Source organism: Mytilus trossulus, chromosome 3, assembly GCF_036588685.1.
Source record: "Mytilus trossulus isolate FHL-02 chromosome 3, PNRI_Mtr1.1.1.hap1, whole genome shotgun sequence".
NCBI classification, from domain to species: domain Eukaryota; kingdom Metazoa; phylum Mollusca; class Bivalvia; order Mytilida; family Mytilidae; genus Mytilus; species Mytilus trossulus.
This window is the reverse complement of record NC_086375.1, coordinates 13,533,206-13,551,913: the sequence shown is the minus strand read 5'-3', so window position 1 is coordinate 13,551,913 and position 18,708 is coordinate 13,533,206. Positions and strand designations below refer to the sequence as shown.

The 18,708-nt window shown below is 33.5% G+C and overlaps 2 protein-coding genes across 2 annotated transcripts; both read right to left on the bottom strand.

Moving 5' to 3' along the window:
* Window positions 1-1,999: 1,999 nt before the first annotated feature.
* Window positions 2,000-4,708, bottom strand: LOC134710410 (ankyrin repeat domain-containing protein 17-like). Its single transcript, XM_063570764.1, has one exon. It carries the CDS (start codon window positions 4,706-4,708, stop codon window positions 2,000-2,002), a length of 2,709 nt encoding a protein of 902 aa, XP_063426834.1.
* A 62-nt stretch (window positions 4,709-4,770) lies between these two features.
* On the bottom strand, window positions 4,771-16,245 carry LOC134710409 (uncharacterized). The gene is made up of 4 exons (XM_063570763.1): window positions 16,029-16,245; window positions 14,831-15,060; window positions 12,457-12,730; window positions 4,771-7,526 (listed from the first exon to the last, which is right to left on the bottom strand). The coding sequence occupies exons 1-4, from the start codon at window positions 16,243-16,245 to the stop codon at window positions 4,771-4,773; spliced, it is 3,477 nt and encodes a 1,158-aa protein (XP_063426833.1).
* Between the last annotated feature and the right edge of the window lie 2,463 nt (window positions 16,246-18,708).

Below are 18,708 nucleotides of genomic sequence, written 5' to 3'. Positions count from 1 at the left end.
AATTATTTTCTGTGACTGTATCTTACATTAATTTGTAGGATCCTTTACTATAGATAATTTAGCTGATCTGTAACAATAACATCTTCATGCCTTATATATCATGTACTGTAGTACGCCGCTAGATTAAAACTGACGTGGAAAGGTAACATATGGCCACCGAAAGCTCTTTTTTTTGAGAGCCCAGGTGGTCGTGTGGTCTAGCGGGACGGCTGCAGTGCAGGCGATTTGGTGTCACGATATCACAGTAGCATGGGTTCGAATCCCGGCGAGGGAAGAACCAAAAATTTGCGAAAGCAAATTTACAGATCTAACATTGTTGGGTTGATGTTTAGACGAGTTGTATATACATTATGTACACAGCCATGTATCACCATCATTGATGGCGATCCGATGGATACATCTGTTGTAGGGTTGTCACTGACTCAGACGTACTTATGAATATAATTATTTTCTGTGACTGTATCTTACATTAATTTGTAGGATCCTTTACTATAGATAATTTAGCTGATCTGTAACAATAACATCTTCATGCCTTATATATCATGTACTGTAGTACGCCGCTAGATTAAAACTGACGTGGAAAGGTAACATATGGCCACCGAAAGCTCTTTTTTTTGAGAGCCCAGGTGGTCGTGTGGTCTAGCGGGACGGCTGCAGTGCAGGCGATTTGGTGTCACGATATCACAGTAGCATGGGTTCGAATCCCGGCGAGGGAAGAACCAAAAATTTGAGAAAGCAAATTTACAGATCTAACATTGTTGGGTTGATGTTTAGACGAGTTGTATATATATATCAACCCAACAATGTTAGATCTGTAAATTTGCTTTCTCAAATTTTTGGTTCTTCCCTCGCCAGGATTCGAACCCATGCTACTGTGATATCGTGACACCAAATCGCCTGCACTGCAGCCGTCCCGCTAGACCACACGACCACCTGGGCTCTCATTTAAAAGAGCTTTCGGTGGCCATATGTTACCTTTCTACGTCAGTTTTAATCTAGCGGCGTACTTCAGTACATGATATATAAGGCATGAAGATGTTATTGTTACAGATCAGCTAAATTATCTATAGTAAAGGATCCTACAAATTAATGAAAGATACAGTCACAGAAAATAATTATATTCATAAGTACGTCTGAGTCAGTGACAACCCTACAACAGATGTATAGATATGTGTGTGTAAAAACAAATGCCACACTGTGTTTTTACAGTACATTTAAATTCTCTCTCGCCATGCTCGTCCGAATTTAAAGTATTTCTTTACTTAATCCTTGGTATAATAAATGAAACAAATCTCTAGAGGTATAGGTTTAGTTACTCGCGGTAACTATTCTTTTTCTATAGTAAGCAATGTTTAATGACATTATAAATCAACATATTATAACAATACAAGTACAAACACAATCGTCCAATACATTTTTTAAAAATGAATTGAAACAAAGCTTAGTATCATAATCATATACATTCTTATATTGACCGTAAATAAACTGCAAACTGTCGTAGTTACTGTGAGCACTTTCGATGAGATGACACCAACATTTTTTCTTTATATAACATAACGGAACCCCACCTTTTAGACCGCCAAAGTATTTCACGTGCATATATTACCCATATATATTTATAACCAAAACAAGAACTCGTTATACAACTACTCTCACTAACCAGTTTTAAACTTATAAATAGTATAACTATAACACAGGGGAAACCCCAAGTTTCGACGAAAAGATATTTAAGTGTGTTTCATCACAAAAATACTACAATATTGAAATAATTGAAGCCAAAAAATGTAAAATTTAAAAAGTAGCAATATAATTATAGCATTTTTACAGCAATATCATATATTTCAACAGCTAATATTTCAAGCCAATATTACTTTCCATTTGATAAATCATTTAATGATTAAAATGAAAACAAACCAAACGAAAAACTTTATAATATGTTTGTTCATATGTTTCTAAATGTTTCCTGGAAAGTGCATCATCAGTTAATTCATGTTGACCTTTAATTTTGATTCTCCTTTAAAGCATGTTTATTAATCATAGTAACTATATCATAATGACAATTCAGAGAAGCAATTTGAACGGGTGACTTGCCATTATTGTCACATTTATAATAGTTTGCGCCTCGATCTAACAACATTTTTACTACTTTTGTATGACCATGCGTACAAGCCATCATTAAAGCTGTGTGACCATATACATCACATTTGTTAAAGTCTGCTATACTTTCAATCAGCATTCCAACTATTTTTATATGACCATGTCCACAAGCTTTCATTACAGGTGACTGACCATTATAGTCACATCGGTTCAAATCTACTCCTGTTTCTAACAACATCTTTACAATTTCTGTATAACCCTCTTCACAAGCCATAAATACAGGTGACTGATCCAGGTTATCACATTTATCCCATTCTGCTCCTGTTTCCATCAACATTCTTACTATTTTTGTATGACCATGTTTACATGCCATCATAATTGATGAATGATCATTCATGTCCATTTTATTACAGTCTAATCCTTTGTTTAACAAAATACTAACTATTTCTGTATGACCATGTTCACATGCCTTCATAAGAGCTGACTGGTCATTCAAGTCTGATTTATTAAATTCTGCTCCTTTTTCTAATAACAAATTCACTATTTCTGTATTACCATGTTCACACGCCTTACTTAAAGGTGACTGTTCGTTACAGTCCACTTTATTAAAGTCTGCTCCGCTGTGTAATAGTATATTTACTATTTCTGTATAACCATGTTCACAAGCATTCATAATCGGCGACTGATCATTTTCATCCCATTTATTATAGTCTGCACCTCTTTCTAACAACAACTTTAAAATGTCGGTATGCCTATTTTCACACGCCCTTAGTAAAAGTGAGGCGTTTTCATTGTCACTATAATTACAGTCTGCGCCTCTATCTAATAACAGCTTCATGGTTTCTATTTGACCACTCCAACAAGCACACATGACAGCTGACTGACCAAAAATGTTAGGTTCAACATATTCTGCTCCTTTATCTATCAATATGCTTACTATTTCTGTAAAACCAAGTTCACTAGCTACCATTACTGGTGACATTTCATCAAAATCACATTTATTTAAGTCGGCTCCTTTGTCTAACAGCAAATTTACTATTTTTGTATGACCCAGTTTACAAGCTGTCGTTAAAGGTGTGCTCCCATTATCATCAAATTCATTGCAGTTTGCTTCTCTATCTAACAACATCCATAGTATATCTGGATAACCATTTTCACATGCCTTCATAACAGGTGTTATACCTGATCTGTCACATTTATTTAAGTCTGCTCCTTTCTCTAATAATATTCTTACTATATTTGTATGACCATATTCACAAGCTACAATCAAAGAAGACTGACCCATTTTGTCCAATCTATCATAGTCTGCTCCTTTTGCTATCAATTGTTTTACAATATTTTCATGACCTTGTCTACAAGCCTCCATTACAGGTGATTGACCAGATCTGTCAAGCCCATCATAATCTGCTCCTTTGTCTAACAACAAACTTACGACTTGGTCATGACCATGCTCACAAGCCTTCATAATAGGTGATTGTCCCGATCTGTTCAGTTTATTAAATTCTGCGCCTTTGTCTAAAAGTACTTTAACAATTTCTATGTGTCCATTTTCACAAGCCTTTATTATCGGTGACTGGCCCATTCTATCAACTTTATCATGATCTGCTCCTTTGTCTAACAGCAAACTAACAACTTTTATATGACCATGTTCACAAGCTTTAATGACAGGTGACTGACCCAATCTGTCACATTTATTTAACTCCGCTCCTTTTTCTATTAACAAACATGCTGTCTCAAAGTTATTATTTTTACAAGCATTCAATAGCAGAGACCGTCCATCAAAGTCACATTCATTAAAGTCTGCTTCTTTGTTTACCAAAAAATTTACTGTTTCTGTATGATTATTTTCACAAGCATTCATTAAAAGTGAAGATCCATCTGGGTAACTTTCATTCAATCTTGCTCCTTTTTCTAACAACATCTTAACTAAACCAAAATGACCATGTTTACCAGCCTTCAAAAGAAGTGATAAACCATCACTATATTTATTGAAGTCTGCTCCGATATCTAACAGCATCCTTACTTCATCTATATGACAATGTTCGCAAGCGTACATTAGAGGTGAAATTCCCATTTTGTCGCAGTTATTATAGTCTACCCCTTTATCTAATAAGATCCTAACTATTTCTGTACGACCATATTTACAAGCAAGCATTATAAGTGACTGTCCCTTATTGTTGCATTTTAAATAGTCTGCCTTGTAATCTAACAGCAGCTTTACCATTTCTGTATAGCCACGTTTACAAGCAATCATTACTGGTGAACATCCATTATTATCACATACATTTATGTTTGCACCTCGAAGTATCAACATCCATAAAACGTCTCTGTGGCCATGTTTACAGGAATACAGTACAGCTGACCAACGCCATTTGTTACATTTGTTATAGTCGACTCTTCTTTCTAGCAACATCCTTACTATTTGTTTATGCCCATATCTACAAGCAAACATTAATGATGATTGTCCCTGTCTGTCACATTTATTATAGTCTACTTTGTTGTCTAACAATATCTTGACAAATTCAGTACGACCTTTGGAACAGGCCTTTATTAGAAGTGATCTTTTATTGTTGTCACATTGGTTATAGTTTACTCCTCTGTTAAGTAACATCGTTACTATTTCGGTATGTCCATGGATCAAAGCAAGCATAACAGGTGACTGACTTAAAATGTTCAACTTATTACTTCTTTTTCTAATAACATCTTCACTATTTCTGTATCACCATTACTACCAGCATATGCAATAGATGTCCAACCGTTAATGTCAGATTTATTATAGTCTACTCCTTTGTCCAATAGCATCTCAACTATGTCTGCATGACCATGCTTACACGCTTTAATTAATGGGGATTGTCGCAAGATGTTAACCCTATCATAGTCAATACCCTTTTCTAAAAGCATCTTCACTATATCTGTGTGACCATACTTGCATGCCTTCATTACAGGGGTATTATGACGATAATCACACTTATCACAGTCAGCTCCTTTGTCTGACAACAACTGAACAATTTCTAAATTACCCATTCGACAAGCAAACCATAAAGGTGACCGATCGTTTTTGTCGGATTTATTATATTCCACGCCTTTATCTAACAGTATTCTAACTATATCTGTATTATCATTTTCACAGGAATATTTTAAAGGTGACTGACCATTATTGTCGCAATAATTCACGTCTACCCCTTTGTCTGACAGCAATTTTACAATTTCTGTGTAACCATTTTCACAGGCATGCATTATAGGTGTCCGTCCATGAATGTCAAACTTATCACAGTCTACCCCCTTGTTCAATAAGATCCCGACTATGTCTGTATGACCATTTGTACAAGCATATATTAATGGTGACTGGCCCAACTTGTCACCTTTATTACAGTCAATTCCTTTGTCTAGCAATGTCTTGACTATTTCTGTATGACCATATTTACAAGCCTTGAGTAGAGGTGTCAACCCGAGATTGTTAGATTCATTGCATTTTACTCCTCTGTCTAATAAAAGTTGCACCGTTTCTACATGACCATGTTCACATGCCTTCATTACAGGCGACTGATTCCAACTGTCACATTTTTCATAGTCAGCTCCTCTTTCTAACAACAGCTTCACTATTTCTAAATAACCATATCTACAACAAAAAATAAGAGGTGTCCAACCCTTATTATCGGATTGATTATAGTATACTCCTTCATCTAACAACATCTCTACTATATCTTTATGACCATGTTCACAAGCATGCAGTAAAGATGTCAAACCCTCATTATCAGATTTATCAAAGTATATCCTTTTGTGTGCGAACATCAATACTATATCTGAAAAACCATGTTTACAAGCCATAAGTAGAGGTGTTGTCCCATAAGAATCAGATTTTTTATAATCTGCTCCTCTTTCTAACAATATCTTTACTATTTCTGTATGACCAAGCATACAAGCCTTCATTATGGGTGACTCACCAGACCTGTCACATTTATTGCAGTCTGCTCCATTGTCCATCAAAATCTTCACTGTTTCTGTATGACCTTGTAAAGTAGCAATCATTACAGTTGACTGATTGTCTAATGTACACTGATTCACATCAACCGCATTGTTTAAACACCAGTTAATCAAAGGAATGTCTCCTAGCATACAACAATGTGACAAAACAGAATCATATCTTATCTCCTCGTCAAACCAATCATAGTCGTCATCAGTTGTGTTGCTTTCCTTATCATAGGTTTGTGCAAGTCGTTTCTGGTTTGCTGTATCAAGTGTGTTCAAATGTAACAATAATGTTTGTCTGAACTGAGGTATCTTCATATTAATATTACAAAATATATCGCGAACATTTCCTTTAGACCATTCTTCAGTTATTCTATCTATGTAAATCTGGTGGTATTTTGATGGAATAATACTGATGTATGAATCAAAACTATCCTCTTTTTCTAACATGAACCGGTTATGAATCAAACAGCTGTCTGCATACTTTATCAGGCAACTTGGTATTTTTTGTCCAAAGTAGTATGCTAAAAAGTCAAATATTTTATCATGTAAAGTTGTGTAGAAATATTTTTCGTCCCAAAAATACATTTCCTTTTCAATATATGTATGAGTAAGTGAGTCAAGCTCGTTCTGTATTAAAAATAAGGATGTTCCTCTGTCAATTTTACATGCTTCCATTGTTTTCTCGAAAATAATTTTAGTTTCTGCAGAAACATCTTCTGTCAGCAATTCTGCCTTCAATTCATTGTTAAACATGACACATAAAGCTAAAGCACAGTATTTAGTGAAATGTCCCTTCTTAAATAACTTGTCAATTTCTGATTCATAAACTGAAAATGGTTTCTGAAATAGATTTGCAGCATCAAAATTGGGATTATCATGGAACATCTTACATAAAAGTGGAAAACAGTCATATAAGTCATAATAGTCATCAATGTCAGAGGCTTTTGATTTCATATATAACTCTGCAATTAACGTTTTTTCATTTTTTGACAAACGTATTTCCTCTAACAGCATGTTACATACACATGACTTGAAAACTGATAATGTGTCAAATTTTTCATCCTGAAATACTTGTAATCGACATGCTGCAATTATTTTTGTTTGTTTGTTTTTAAGAATGTCTTTTATACGATCGATTAGAGGATCCCAACTTTTAATGTCACTTTGGGCAACCGAAAAGTTTCCACATAAATCATCAATGACAAACAATGTTTTTTTATTTGGATTGTAATACTGCACAATATTTCCTGGTTCAGACACTAAAAGAATATCAAACTTTTCATTTGCCATTTTTAAAACAACATTTCGGAGTGTTGCTGTTTTTCCTGCACCAGAACTCGCAGTGATAGTTACACAACTGTTCTCTTTTATACATTTTAGCACATGTTCAGCAGCTCTTGTATTTATGAACATCTGGTCATTGATCTTCCAATCGTCAAGTATTTTGTTGAATTGCGCTGAAATTTCAAACATGAATAAATTATTATTGATTTTATTTTATTTTTAATTTTGGATCGTTTTTTCACCTTTATGATGCTACTAAACACTTCAACAGAACACATAGTACAACAGCTGCAAAATGCCATGGTCAGCAAATTAAGTAAAACAATTGACGAAATGAAAAACTTGATAAAGTAATAGTCAATTGTTTATGTATAGTGTGCACAACACATTATTTTGTTAAGCATACTAGTATGTGTACTAATAATACTGAAGGTTTTCTGTTGTCTTAGCAATGTTCTAATAATTATCGATTCTATATAGCCAGTTAGCTTATAATGTCATAAAGGCTACTTGTCATATAGGGATGCTTCTTTTTCAGAAGGCAGTAAACATGGATATGTACTATTTAACCTCGTTAATTTATCAGCTTCTGCTAGAAATTAATCATTGGTTGTCATTTTATTTTCTATATTATTATGTGTAACTGGATGATACAATCAGATATTTAAAATCAGAGAATGCCAAGCCTGCTCGATTGTATCTTCCTATTAAAATACACACTTTAACAACCCTGGTAGACCCATTGTATCCGCAAAGAGCCACAGGACTGAGGTAGACTTTTATTTAAAATATCATTTGGGAGGGATGTCCAAGTACGTAGTCACGTTAAGTTTTTTTAACCTAAGTCAAAATTTATTATTATTTTTGTAACCATAATGAAACTTAACTGTTGTCACCTTTGAAATTTAAGAGTTGTATTTTGTGGTGATGGTGTACCCTTTTAGAATTGTTATATTTGTCAAAAAACAAGATCAATGTTAGTTCCGATAAAAACTATATTTTGAAGTTTTAGTTGAATGTTTAATTGATTACCTTTACGAGTAAGTTTATTCAAAGAAACCAACCAGATCATATTGATCATAAATAACTTTATAAAAAGTTAAAAACATTGTCGAAAAACTGGTGGTGTGAAGTACTAAACAGGTACTGCCAAACTTCTTCACCAAATATTTGAATTTATATAAATAAACTCATCATAGATACCAGGACTAAATTTTGTATATACGCCAGACGCGCGTTTCTATTTTGACTATAAAACTATAACAAACTTGAAATCTATACAACAAAACAGTCAAAACTGAACATTGCAGAGATGCTTGTATAATTCTAAAAATTTTAAACATGACGTAGTTTATATAGCTATTTACAACAGATACTGCAAAGATATGCTTCAAATAATAAAAAAAAGTAATGTGAGATATGAATTGGTACAACTCTTAAATTTCAAAGGTGACAACAGTTAAGATGTAACAACAAATAGCAGTTTCATTATGATTACAAAAATTATAATTAATTTTGACTAAGGTTAAAAAGCTTAACGTGACTGCGTACTTGGACATCCCTCCCTAATAAATAGAACCCTGTAACTGGTCTAATTCATAATTCCTTAAAACTGTAAATGCCAAGTACGGAACCCTGGAAACAAGTGATGGTAGGAAAATGAGTGATAGTAAGGAAAATGAGTGACTCATTCTATGTTTTTTTATTATTTATGCCCTCTTGGGATACTGCCCTTAACCTTTTTTTTTTTTTTTATCAAAACCGTCCTGAGAAGGTCTGTCGACCCTTGTTGTGATCTATGATTGTAATGGTAATGTTTATGAGATCAGCTTGGGCGTGTCCGTGTGATTTCAAATGACGACTTATGGGGCTGTCGGGCTTGCAGGTGTAGTCACTTTGATGACCATTCATGCGTTTGTTGAATGGCTGTTTTGTTTCGTCGACATACTGCATGCCACATCGACTCTGAAGAATGTAAACAAAATTCTTGGTTTTACAAGTTACATTGCAAAATATAGTGTACACAGACCCAGTGGAGTTGGAAGTAAATGTTTGAGTATTCAGTAAGTCAGACATCGTCTGTTATCACCCGACTTGCGTCATCCTGCAATTGAACCACTTTTATTAGAGAAGACGTCAGCTCTCACAAAAAATATTGTAGACTTGCTGGTATCCGAAAATCTAAGACAGAAATTATTATGTTAAGGAAAGATCTTGGATAATTTTGGGTGCTTGGCAATAATTTGCCAATTGGTACAGTCCAGACACGAAAGTTAAGTAAAGGCGGGATTGTATGTTAAAATAAACGGAAGAATTTTGCTGCGCTCCTTCTTTTTGTATTTTAAATATCATTGCGGCTGTTATTGTTAGAACGCGCAAATCCCTCTCTTATGTTCCATTTCTTATAAACTCGTTTAGTCAAAATTCCGCGAAGTTACTCTGACCGTTTTGTTACAGCCTTACTTTACTCTTAGAGCTTGACAGTACGAGATACTTTTTGTATAGTGTTTGGGCTGAAAGGTTTTTGAGAAAAGGTACTGATGTTTATTTGTAGGTTTTCAGTAGAGGTGGTCTGTTGATATGACACCGTCCTTGTGCTGACATGAATTGTCATTGATATGGTTATATTTATAAATTTACTGTTTACAAATTTTTTAATTTTTTGAAAAACTAAGGTTTTTCTACTTCTTCTTGCATAGATTACCTTAGCTGTATTTGGCAAAACTTTTAGGAATGATGGTCCTCAATGCTCTTCAACATCGTACTTTATTTGGACTTTTTAACCTATTTGGATTCGAGCGTCACTAGTTAGTCTTTTATAGATCAAACGCTTCTTGCGTATATATTAAATTTAGCCCTCGTATCTATGATAAGTTTATTATAGATATTGTTGTGGCTAAGAAATATATTTTAGAGTCGGAAGTAAATTTAATTCACTGATGGGCGTTGTTTGCATGTCTGATTAAAAGTTTTGTTATGATTCAATCCATTTTATGTCAACATCGTCGATGAACCTGAACCAAGATAGGGTTGGATAAAGATGTTGAAATGATTTTTTTCCCTTATTTGCCCACGAAAATATAGGCGTAAGACGGTGCCATTTTGTTCCTAACTCTGTGATGTTTATCTGAAGGTAATGTTCATCAATAATGGTGGTTCTGAAGAGTTGCACGAATTCCATTTTTCCTTACACGATTGTATTCCGTCATCATGAGGTATGTTGGTGACATCTAAAGTGACAAGGAAAGGGTTTCATGGATTCCATTATACAAAGGTAACCCATAGTGTCCTGAATGTTAAAAGGAAGATGTTCTACATGAGATTTTAAATAAAGGTCTATCTCAGTCCAGTGGCCGTTTGCGGATACAATGGGTCTACCAGGGGTGTATTTTGGTAGAAAGATACAATCGACCGAGCTTTGCATTCTCTGAAAATTTTAAATATCCGAGTGTATCCTCATATATGTGACCGTTACTGTGCATGTTTTGTAAAGCAGTTATAATTTTGGAATTAAACTCGGAAGGTTCATGGTCAATCATCGAAGAGCTGAGACCTTATCAAACTAAATCTTGTCGACACTTGTACTGTTTTGTCAACTTTGGCAGTGTGCAAGGCCGTGCGTGTTTTAGACTGTCTATGAAGTTTTTACTCTAAATCTTCTGTAATGAATAATTATAAAGTCTGGGAGACTTAATGAATTTATTAATTGTAACAAGTTTTGAAATAGCTTTGAGTTACTGCAACACTTTAAATTTCATTGTTTGTGTCTATTGTTTGTACTTTTTTTTAAGCTTCGTACTAAATAAACTAATCATAGATACCAGGAATAAATTTTATATCTACGACAGACGCGCGATTCGTCTACAAAAGACTCACCACTGACGCACGAATCCAAAAAAGAAAAAAAGGCCAAATAAAGTACGAAGTTGAAGAGCAATGAGGACCAAAGTTCCTAAAAGTTTTGCCATATACAGATAAGGTTATCTATCTTTGAGGTAGAAAAACCTTAGTATTTCAAAAACTTCAAAATTTTGTAAATAGTTAATTTATAAATATAATAATATCAATGATAATTCATGTCAGCACAAACAGTGCTGATTACTGGGCTTGTGATACCCTCGGGGAAATAAATCTCCACCAGCAGTGACATCGACCCAGTGGTTGTAAATAATCTCATTACAGATACCAGGACTAAATTTTATATATACGCCAGACGCGCGTTTCGTCTACAAAAGACTTGTCTTTGACGCTCGAATCTAAAAAAGCTTAAAAGGCCAAATAAAGTACGAAGTTGAAGAGCACTGATTATCAAAATTCCTAAAAGTTTTGCCATTTTTGAGTCAAGCCAATTATAACTTAAACGTATAATTTCTTTCACCACCGCCCATGTTACAGGGTTGAGCGCTAACACACAAGTTCAATCCCTCTATTCTGTATAAACATGCACAATGCAAGGCAGGAACATGAAGTTCAGTTGTTTTTCATTCTTTATTTTGCTGTTGGTTTCCTCTTTTGAATTGTTTCATAATTTATTTCGGAGCTTTATGACAGACTAAAAGATTAGATTTTCCTCATTGTTGAAAGCCTTACGATGACCTATAATTTTTTATATCTTCTTCACTTGACTGTGTCATTGGCAATCATAATACATCTCCTTATATGTATAATAATAATCTTGCGGATTCTTAAAAGTCAGCTGCCACCTTCTTGCATCACGCTTTAACATTCGTCTTCCACAAAGTCACTGTATCGCACCGCAGGTAAATTATAAAGTTTTGATTGGTTTAAAACCGTAACGTGGTGACCCCGATGAATCTGTAGGGGAATTCCATAGCGGGGTCATGACGTCAGGTCTACTGTTAATGTTGACTTCATCTATCAATGTTCTTGTGTTTCATTGTTTATTTTACAACAAAACGCAGCAGAAAAAGTTCAGCGTGCGATATATTCGCTATTCGGTTAACTACTAACCCATTACGGTTCATAGAGGGTGAATTAAATCCATAGGACATATGTTCTCCTGCCTCACGTCTATGGATTTTACTTACCCTGTAAGAATTTGTATGGGTTAGTAGCGAACTATATAACTTATAATGTGTTTACCTCTAACATTCCACGGTACTGTATCCGTTTGAGAAGACTTTATCTTTTGAAGTTCTTTTGTAACATTAGTATGGTTTTCTTGTAGTAATTCATGGGATTTCTTCATTTTAGTATGTGATAGCTTCAGACTTTCAAATGAGTTTTTCAGCTCCCTGATTTCATCATTAGAACATTTGATTTCAAGCATTATTTCTTGGTTGGTTTGATCTAGAGGTTTAGTTTTCAGATGTTCACACTCCTGGTTCATTTGCTGTCCACCTAGTCTATTAATGGCCTGTAAAATATATGAATATACTTTTGACTGAAGCTATAATATAAATTTTGAAAATAGAATCGTCCCGTTTGTCTTTAATTCTGGGACTTAGATGACCGTGTATGTCAAATTCGAGGTATAAGTCTAGAGGTAGATAAAGCCGTGTCTGTTGTTTCTTTAATTTTGTGGAAAGCGCTATGTTATCCATGTTAACTAATCGAACTTTTAAGTAAACTTTGTATCTAAGGTTATCTTACACATGTTGTAATTAGATCTTTGAGTAAAGTTTACATAGACATAAACTAAAACTAAGTTTGTGTTCTTTTCGAACGTTTGTTTTTTGGGGGTATATAAATTAATACACATCCTCCTTCTTTAATGTATGTGGAGAGATTACTTCATTTATGTAACATTTACATATTTATTAAAAGATTAACTCCGAACTATCCTACTGCCTGCCAAAACTAATATTTTGCCATTGCACAAGTCACGCCTTCCTTGACTGTCCATGACGTTAAAACAGTAAATTCATTGGATGTGTTTTAGTTGATTTCAGTCTTTACTGTGTGGTGTTTGATTATTATTATTATTGATTTTTAACAAGACTAGATTTCTTTAACTGCGTAGATTTGACTTGTTGATACAATTTGTTATGCATTTTTGTTAGTTAATTTTTACTTTTTGGCGTTTTATTTCGAGTGACTATTTTCAATATATACCACCATTGAGAAGCGTTCACTTCTGTTCTCGTTCAATGAACAACAGAATTATTTATTCTGTAAAAAAAATTCCCGTACTCAATATTTAAATATATTTTATTTACATGTGTACGTCATTTTATTAAGCAGCATTTTCTTCATGGTTATTGTTGTCTTTCTAATATTGTTTTAAATCTCATCTACTTTTTTATTTATTTGTAATTACATTGAGTCATAGCTCAAAATTTGTCGTTAAGTGCGTGATTTGTTGTTATGTGTTAATATGCTTTCGATTAAGCCATTTCTATTTATATGTTATAGTGTATCTTTCTGTGTTGTGGTTTACACTATTGTTTCGATTATGGTAAGGTTGATGCATTTAAAACCGCTGTATTTGTTTACACCTGTCCTCAGTCAGGAGCCTGTTGTTGTCGTTTGTTACTGTGGTTCATAATTACTTCTCGTTTCTCGTTTTTCATATAGATTAGACCGTTGGTTATCCTGTTTGAATCGTTTTGCACTAGTTATTTTGCATTATAGCTTGCTATTCGGTGTGAGCCATGTCTCCATATTGAAAAGTACTTAATCTGACCTATAATGGTTTACTTTTAAAAGAGGGAAAGATACTAGAGGGACAGTCAAACTCATAAATTGAAAACAAACTGACAACGCCATACCTTAAAATGAAAAAGACAAACAGACAAACAATAGTACACATGACACAACATAGAAAACTAAGGAATAAGCAAAATGAACCCCACCAAAAACCAGGGGTGATCTCAGGTGCTCCGGTAGGGTAAGAAGATCCTGTTCCACATGTAGCACCCGTCGTGTTACTCATGTTATAACAAATCCGTTAAATAGTATAATTAGGTAGGTCACATTCATTAAAGGGAAGGGGATTGTAGTTACGACGTACATGTAAGGAACATATCCGATATCATCTGTTGAACGGTTTTTCCTTAACGACTAACCAACTCGCTATGGAGTCCGTAAAATTTACGAAGGGATAATTTCAACTTCACCATTTGGAATTCACCATTTGAAAATGTGTGATTTCGATGGAGAGTCTCATTTGCACACACATCACATCCTCTCAAGATTTATCATATATGTTTTAAGCGTATAATAAATTGTATGTACGGAAATACTAAATGCTCTAAAGTGCATTTGTTGCTAAACTATGACAACTTCAAGAATGGACACTCTTCAAAATTGAAGACAAGAATAGAATTCATATAACAAAAATCATTGACGATATTGCGTTAATCTGACCAATTAGTTTCTTAAAAGATTTTTGTAAAAGTTGAAGACGAAGCAGTCTACGGACAACGGACGCTAAGTAATAAAAAAAATATTTGGACCATATCAGTTGAAGAAGGAGGCAGATGATTGTATAAAATTATTCATTAGCATTACATACACCAGTTATATTATTCCAAGCCGTATTGAAGAAAGTTGTGTCTAATTTGCCATCGCCCAGATGTGCCATATAGTTCCTGTAGTATTTTATTCTGGATAAATCTGAACCTGCTGTAGTTTCCATGGTAGTAGGCAAATGGTCAAATCCACAACCAGTAGGGGAAATTTTAGTCAAATTTCTCAATAATGTTATCATTAAAGTGACATCGAATGTCTTTGAATCTGGACGATCTGTAATTAATAAAACATTATAAGCATACAGTAGATTTCTTTTTATGGTGATTGAATTATAACACAATGTTGACTCCTGTGCCCCTATTTTGACATCTTTACCTATTATAATTATGTCTGTTTGTTTTGTTCACATATAATTGTCAATGTTATGAAATTATATGATACAGTCATACAAATGAGAGGTTTGGCTAGCTAGAAAACCAGTTTTTTCCACTTTTTTCTACATAAGAAAACGCCTGTATCGAGTCAGGAATATGACAGTTGTTATCCATTCGTCTGATTTGTTTGTGCTTTTGATTTTGCCATTTGATAATGGACTTATCATTTTGACTTTTACTTGGATTTCAGTATCTATGTGATTTTACTTTTTCATGGTTCTTTTAATTCTGTTGACATGATTAGGGACTTTCGCTTGTACATTTTCCTGGAAGCTAAGTTTTTTTTGTGATTTTACTTTTTGCTATCTATCTTATGTACAGTTATAACATGAACCGACGAAAGTATTGAAATGAAGTATATAAAGAGAAACAACAAAATTCTCATATTCTTTATCAATCTTCTTTAATATACTGCAATCATAACTGACATTTTTCTAATCATCGTCATCATACATTCTCCTAGCATTAGTCATCAAAGGAAAAAATCATCAAAACAAAAATGAAATGCTACAATCCTATTGACTATTTTAATTGTTGACCCAGTTAATTTTTTGGTACTGCTTTCAGAATTGCATGATTATTATAACTCAAACACAGTTCACAACGTATAATGGTAAATTTAAGAATTAGCTATGATCTATCAAACATTAATTCAAAAACACACCTATGAAAAAAGAAATTGTGTCTCCTTGCAAAGATGTCATTACCGAATGTAAAGTTACCAATAGAACATGTGATCCCGAAATCTAATCCTCACACAGGTTAATAATAAAAAGTTACCAATCAATAACAAGGCTTTACACTTACCTGGGAAACGAGTGAACAGTAGGTTCCATTGTGCTTCATTTATAACACGTTTCTTTTTCAAGTCCAACAGTTTGTTGTATGCTTTTTTCAAAGAAGAGTCCAAACATGATGGGTGGAATTCACTATCAAACAATACTCTAACTGCACGTGGAGAAATCCCTGTCAGCAATAAACTCATTCTGACATAGTTTTCCTCTTCTGCAGAAAGAGAAGCCATCTTTCTTTTTCCTTTAGGCAAAATTACAGATGTTTACGCAAATATGTCATTGCAAATGTTGCAGTCAGTTATGACCCTTCTTATTTATGTACATATGCATAAAAGTTGTATATGGATAGTGTTTTGATCCTCATATTGGAACTTCGATATAAAACAGAAACTCATTTAAGATAAATCTCTAGCATTTCCTCGACACACTTCTTAATCTGGAAGACAAACAAATATTTCAGCATAGTAAAGTTTATTGCATATGAAACTGTACTGATACAGTTGGTATTCGAATATCTCAATTGAAAACAATTCTAAAATTAATAATAGGGTCCATGATATACCCATTTCTAGAATAAATAATAAACTCCAAGTACTCACAAAACGGTTTATGTCCGTACCGGCAGAAAAGTTAAACAATAATGTAGTGGTAGTGTGAAGCATATACTTCATGCAAGTTTTCCAAAACGAAACTATCAATTCTGCTGCATTCAGGTCCGTACGCTCCACATAGAGTCAAATCCTAAACAAGCATATTTACTCGTTCATAATCTGTTAAAGTACGTTTTTTTATTGAGTTAAACCTTTCAATTGGTATTTTATCGTGTAGTTTTCTATATTGTGATGTTATTCTATTGTTTCAGAAAAAGAGAGAAGGTTTAGTACTATTAAAATATTTAATTCCGCTGCAAATGTGTGCAACTGTCCTAAGTCAGGATTCTGATGTACATTAGTTGTCGTTTGTTTATGTAATTTAAACGTGTTTCTCGTTTCTCGGTTTTTTTATATAGATTAGACCGTTGGTTTTCCCGTTTGAATGGTTTTACACTAGTAATTTGTGGGCCCTTTTAGCTTTTTGTTCGGTGTGAGCCAAGGCTCCGTGTTGAAGGCCTTACATGGACCTATAATGGTTTACTTTTATGAATTGGAAATGAGTCTCATTGGCGCTCACACCACATATTCCTATATCTATATCACTGCCACTACCTCGCTTAAAGCCTCTTCCATGCATTTTAAAGTCCCTATTATGCTACTGAAGTTGCACATTTAAACTCTGTTTAAGATTTCTACTACCAATCTAGCAGTGCTTCTAACTACTTCCATTACCACTTTCAAAAAACTTTTGCAATAAAGCTTATGAAAATAATAATATAAATTATTTTTTGAGTGTGAAAAATTCTTTCGAGGTTTAAGATAATAAAAAAAACGTGCTTGTATTTATAGTGATATAAATACATGTTTGTTATTATAGTGATATAAATACATGTTTGTTATTATAGTGATATAAATACATGTTTGTTTTATAGTGATATAAATACATGTTGGTTTTTAAAGTGATTGAGATTATAACACAATGTTGAATGATGTACCCCTGTTTTTGACATTTTTACAGATAATTTCTATTTTTTGTTCACACATCGTTGTCAATATAATGTAGATTGATGCGACTGTCTTACAAATAAAAGGTTAAGCTAGCTATAAAACCAGGTTTAATCCACAATTTACTACAAAAGAAAAGGTATGTACCATGTCAGGAATATGACAGTTTTTATCTATCCGCTTGATGTGTTTGAGCTTTTGATTTTGCCATTTGATAATGAACTTATCAGTTTGACTTTTCCTCGGAGTTCAGTATCTATGTAATTTTACTTTTTTCATGGTTCTTTTAATTCTATTGACAAGATTATTCATCATTTTCCACTACCTTATCAAGAATTTTTATTCATATTTATTTGAATGCATTTGCTGAAACTCCTTTTTCTGTGACGAAAAACGGAAGTATGCCAGATACACTTACTGGAAAAGTGAAGATTGAAGTATAGCTTTAAATTTTCCCCCTGAAAAACATATATGTACGTTTCGGTAATAATGTGATTCGACAGCTATTCCTATAGGCACTTACTCAGTTTTTTTACCAAATTCAGTAAAGACACGTCATTGTTACATTTGGTTGATACATTCAACAATACCTACCGTTTTCTTGATGATATTTTTCGATAAATAATCTAATTATACTACCAAAATTTACCAAAAAGAACTTTCTTTAACTAAATCTAACATATAAAACAGAAGTTGTCCTTTACTAGATTTAGACATTTCAATTTCTAAAAGGAAATTTCATACTACAATTTATGACACAAGATGCGATTTTTCTCTCCCTATTGTTAATTTTCTCTTTTTTAGACGACGATGTTGTTCATTTGACTTCATCATACGGTGTTTATATATCAAAACTCGTTCGTTATGCCTGTGTGTGGGTGTAAAAATGTTATGGGTATTAATGAACGTAATCTTTGGATCACTGGTAAATACGATGTGAACTATAAATCAGGAATTTCGTTACCATAAATTACTTAAAACTTTTACTAATTCTTTCATCGATACATAGATTTGATTAGTAAATTTGGCTGTTCCTGTAGAAAACTTATTAAAAACAGTATTTCACATCTTACCTTTTACGGTGATATTGTACTT